This window comes from Mus pahari, chromosome 1 (genome assembly GCF_900095145.1).
Source record: "Mus pahari chromosome 1, PAHARI_EIJ_v1.1, whole genome shotgun sequence".
NCBI lineage: Eukaryota > Metazoa > Chordata > Mammalia > Rodentia > Muridae > Mus > Mus pahari.
Genome location: NC_034590.1, coordinates 55,966,929 through 55,972,234, shown reverse-complemented (window position 1 = coordinate 55,972,234; position 5,306 = coordinate 55,966,929). Strand labels below are relative to the sequence as shown.

General features: G+C 48.4%; 1 protein-coding gene across 1 annotated transcript in view; it reads right to left on the bottom strand.

Annotated features, from left to right (window-relative positions):
* Positions 1-1,315: 1,315 nt before the first annotated feature.
* Positions 1,316-5,306, bottom strand: part of Ctxnd1 (cortexin domain containing 1) — a 42,822-nt gene continuing 38,831 nt past the window's right edge. Inside the window, exons 2-3 of the mRNA XM_029544889.1 lie at positions 3,146-3,284; positions 1,316-2,129 (exon numbers count right to left, since the gene is read on the bottom strand). Coding sequence (XP_029400749.1) covers positions 1,891-2,070 — 180 coding nt within the window. The 5' untranslated portion in view covers positions 2,071-2,129; positions 3,146-3,284 and the 3' untranslated portion in view covers positions 1,316-1,890. The remainder of the gene's footprint in view (positions 2,130-3,145; positions 3,285-5,306) is intronic.

The following is a 5,306-nucleotide window of genomic DNA, read 5'->3' as shown; positions in this document are numbered from 1 at the left end:
GAGAGAGAGAGAGAGAGAGAGAGAGAGACAGACAGACAGACAGACAGACAGACAGAGAGAAAGAGAGAGAGACAGAGACACAGAGACAGAGACAGAGACAGAGACAGAGACAGACTGACTGACAGACAGACAGACACACACACACACACACACACACACACACACACCATACCCTGGAAAACCACCGCTTTCAGGGGTCATGTATTGTGATAGTGCTTTGGAAAGTCATTTCCCAGGTAGCCTAAGTTGCATGGGGACCTAGGGCTTGAGTGTGGGTGGTGCAGGAAACCTAAGGCCCACAGCACAGGTCTCTTTTGACAGGACAGCAGGTCCTACCCTGGAAGGACACGATAAGTACCTCTCACATATGTGAAAATAAATGACAATAGTGATGATGACATGAGCCCGTGTGCCTTGGTGTCCCGTGTCCTGGTGTCTTGGTATCCCTGTGAATGTCTGCTGGCCACTGCGAATGTGGCACTGGGAGCTCTGACTCTTAGAAGGCAGGGAGGGTTCTTTTCCTAGGGTGAGAGATTCAGGAAAGGATACCCATTTGCTCATGTTCTCCCATTTTATCTCCACGACAACCTTGTGAGGTAGATGTTACACCCCCATTTTATAGATGACGAAATTGGAGCTCACAGGTGCTGATTTATTTAGAGGGTCATATAATAAGGACACAGGAGTTGAAGAGGGGTGTGGAAGGTTATGGGCTCTGACCTTGAAGCCTTGCAGCAAGGTCATAGACACACGGGACAGTGTGTGGGAGAAGAGAATGAAGGAAAGACAACAGAAGAGACAAGCTAGCCTCAGCTCCCACTTGTGACATGGCTGCCTTCACGGACAGACAGACAGACAGACAGACAGACAGACAGACAGACTTCTCCTTCCCATATTACAATGAGGAAAATGGAGGCACCAAGAGGTGAGGTGACTTTTACAGCCTTTGAATAGCTGAAGCAGGTCTAGAACCCAGATCTTGCCTGGAGCTCCTGTGATGCAGAGCTTCTGAAGATTACTGGGTGAAGTGATTCTTGTGAGTACACTGTAGAAAGTTAAATAGATTAAAGAAAACGACTATATTCAGCCATGGCCTAGCCAGTATACTCTCAGTCACTAAAAACAGCCGTGGTATCTCGTGAGGCAGAAGATATTTAAGCTATCATACGAGTCAATGCAGCATCATGCATATGGTGTGAATTACTAAAAAGATTCCTGTAAAAAAGACTTGAAGAAATATATCAAAATGATGGCTTCTGGGAGGTTGGGTTTTGAGTGCTATTTACCCCCTTCCCTTCTATTTATCTATATTTTTCCAAGTGTCTAAAATGCACATCTCATTTTTAACAGGAAAAATATATTCCCTCTGTATCTTAGTTTTAAAAAAAAAAAGTTTGGAAGTAGCTATGTGCCTTGTGAGAATTTGTAGGAGAAGCCCCCTGAAGTCTCCATCTTTCGAGCCCCATCAGTGCTAGTCTGCAGAGGGTACTGGGCTCTCAGCAACCTCTCAATGCTGTGTAGGTGAAGGTCAGCCTCCTCCTGACCACTGTTTACAGACCAGAGTGTCTGGTTTTGGTCCAGATTTCAAAGGTGCCCTGGAGCCTGGGCTGGGGACCATCACTCTGCTGTCTGTCTCCCAAGTGGAGTCCCAGGATGGCCTCCACTCTCCTGAGTCATGGCTTAGCATTCCTCTCTCCAGGCTTCCCCAGACTGCCTTGGCTCCAGCATGCTGGCATTTCTCTCTGATGGTTGGTTATGTGAGCGTCAGTAAGGCGAAGGTGAGCCTTCTCCATCTTTGGGTGGTCATAGCCACTCCCAGTCTCCAAGAGCTTGCAATGTTGGCCAGGGTGTACAGAGGTGTGTCCAGGACACTGAGACCTGTCATGTGTCTCAGTCATCCAGGTGCTGCTCCTCCCAGGTAGACGTGGGGATGGCACTGTAGGGGTCCATGATGACTTTGGCACAGCGGATGATCATGACTACGAGAAAGAGGCAGAGGAAAACGAAGCAAGCCAAGGTCAACCCCTTGTCCACATCCACATAGACGGGCTCGGGAGTAGTTTCCTCCATCCTGCAGCAGTGACTGTGGGATCGCAGAGCTCTGGCCTGACTGGTACCATTTTCTATCCCTGTAGAGAGAGACAGTGAGGAAGTCAGGGCCACTCGTCTATGTAAGCTACCACCAAGGGCAACAGCATACAGCTGAGGACTCCCTATCTCGGGGCACTCATATGGTTGCAATTCTATAACATGTAGGCAATCTTTGTTTCTAGCAAGATGCACCCCAGGGTGATGGTGTTGGGGTGACAGTGACTCTCAACAGGACATAGGTAGAGTGGGCTGAGGGATCAGCTTGGGGCCAGTGCCCTGTAGCTGCCTCCACTCCTAAAGCCTTTGTCACGAGGGCAACAGTCTCCACTCAGCAAACGCACTGGCAGAGCATGATCAAAATATTTGAAAAATGGTGGGTGAATATTTCTTAAGAATTTAGTAGAACCCGGTTTCTAAAGAAATGAAGGGCTGAACAGCTCATAGGAACAGGCAGAAAAGAAGCTGCTGTTGTACATCAGTGGGAAGCAGGGGAAACTCATTCTTCTAGGAACTCCCCATGGCTTGTGCCAGGGCTCAGCTTGCTTTGACAAATATGGCAGGCACAGAAGGGGCAAGGTTGGAGCAGTCAGGCAGACCCCAGTCCGGTTTCTGCTGCAGCTAACTGGTCTGTGCAGCATCGCTCAAGCACCTGGGGATGCCTTAGAGACTTTCAGGCCCAATGCTCTCCCTGCTGAGTGCAGACGACCACATCTGTTTTATGGGGCCCTGCGCATTAAGTAAAATTGATCCTGTGTATAAAAGTCCAGCATAACCTCTGGCCCTAGGACCAGCTAGTTATCAAATAGGTGGGCTGACACGAGCCTGGGGGGAAGGGGCAGGTGAGGAGGACTCGCTTAGTTCCTAGCGAGGTCAGTTGCAGGGCAGAGAGCATGGGGCTGATAGGCCGGTCCAGCTCCCTACACACACCCATTTTGTAAATATAGATGCTTAAGCTACAAAGCTGGTGAGTGAAAGCCAATACCCAGACACCCCACCCTTAAACATCCTCATTTGCCCTTAGACCTCTGTCCTCAGCCATCCCTGGGCCGCTGACCTGCCAGCTGGAGTGATCACCACTTCAGGAAGACCCTGGGTCAGGCTGTTCCAGGAGACAAGATGGACGGACAGTTGAGCATCACAGCTGGAGCCAGTGAGTCAGCGCACAGCTTCTCAGAGAGCAGAGCTGTAGGTGGCTGGAACAGAAGAACAGAGGACTGGTTGTCTCTGGAGACTTCTACTCCAAGTGAGACCATGGCTGGGCAGGAAGGAAGGGTGCCTTACAGCACCTCCATACACTTTCTGGCTCATGCTGGGTTTTCTTTCCTTTTTTGTTTTTTGTTTTCCAAATTAGTTTTTTAAAATTGCATACAAAGAAGTGGGTTTTGTTATGGTATTTTCATACAAACTTTGTTTCATCGGTCTTCCCCCCCCCCCTCTGCTGCTCTCCCAGATCCCTGTGGAGACACCTCATTGTGATTTCAAGGACATTTATTCTATTATTACCTTTTTTCCCTTCCCCTTCCCAGCCCGCCTTTAGGATCTCTTTCCTCCCCTTCCCATTGTCCCTTCTTCAGCTTCTTGTGATCCATCTCACTGGACATCTTCATAGTCTTTTTTTTTTTTTAAGATTAATTTATTTATTCTATNTAAGTACACTGTAGCTGTCTTCAGTCACCCCAGAAGAGGGTGTCAGATCTCATTACGGATGGCTGCAAGTCACCATGTGGTTGCTGGGATTTGAACTCAGGACCTTCGGAAGAGCAGTCAGTGCTCTTAACCGCTGAACCATCTCTCCAGCCCCCCCCCATAGTCTATTTTTTAAAAAGAATATTTTTATTAATTATTTGAGAAATTCATAGATGAAAGACTGGAATGTGGGAAAGTCCGGGCTTGTTTGGGGTTCTCAGAGCAATGCTGCAGAGGCACCCCGGGGAAGCCCAGGATTCTACCATCCCTCCCCAGGTTTCCAGCCCTGCAACCAGCATGTTATCCACACAGTCAATTTTTGCTCCTGGGTTTAGACACAGCTCAGTCCTCTGGTTTGATAAGCTCTGACTGAAGTTCTGGACAAGTGGCCTCAGGTAAGTGTCAGGAGCTCTGTACATCGTAGGGGTCAGACCTCAGCAGACTCATTTTGTGGCCCTCTCATGCCTTGTCTTGCCCTCAATCTTGTAGGTTCACTCCATGGGAATATATTCAATGTCTCCTGGCCTGGGGGGCGAGGGCCAACAAAAGAATGTGGCCTCAAAGAGCAGATTCCCCCAAGATGGGGAACACTCATTAGCTTTAATTACTAAGAGGGCACAGGTTCCAGCTAGCTCTGTGTCAAAGTGAGGACATGACATCCAGGAGGGAACTTAACATGGAGCTCAGCTGCTATGTCTGAGGAACTGAGCTGTACGCCTTCACAGTCTCCTGCTCAGTCGGCTCCAACATAAATGCATCCTCTTTTGGCACTGATGCGGCTGGCCTAATCCAGTGTTTATCCATACTTTGGCTGCAGGTAGAAGGTGGCTCTGGACATGGTAAACAAGTGCCATTTGGGGGTGGGGGGAGTCGTTTCTGGGTTGACCCTGCAACTGGTCAAAGCTTGTAGTATCATGGCTGGGGTATAGAAGAGTCAAGCAGAAAAGAGTCCTGCCAGATGTCATGGAAAGTCAGGATGCAAAATAAAGAATACAAACTCAGGAACTGGGAGAAAAATCCCCAGAGTTGTAGAAAAACTTAGAAATAAGGTGATCACAACGGTGAGGGTGCCTAGACCCAGGGCTTGCGTGAAAATTTGCATACTATTCCAGGACAAATTGGAGATGCTCAAGGAGGGCCTCTGCCCCTCCCCTCCACTTACACCTTTTCCTTTGGGGGACCTCGATTGGACTCATAACCAGCATTGGTAAAATTTTCTAACATGCCAGTCCCAACAACTGATACCCCACAAAGAGAGACCTTATTTGTCTGTTTGCTTTTAATCATGTAAGTATGAATTCAAAGTCAATAAAAAGTCATAGAGTACCAAAGTCTGCTTGACAGAGGGGCTGAAGAGAGGGCTCAGTCAGGAAAGTAAACCTGAAGCACAGGGAAGGGCCTGCGTTTGATCTATAGAACGCCATTTTAGGGAAAGCCAGCTGTCCTCTGAGTGTATGAGTACACATGTGCATTCATACCTGCCCACATTCTCTCTCTCTCTCTCTCTCTCTCTCTCTCTCTCTCTCTCT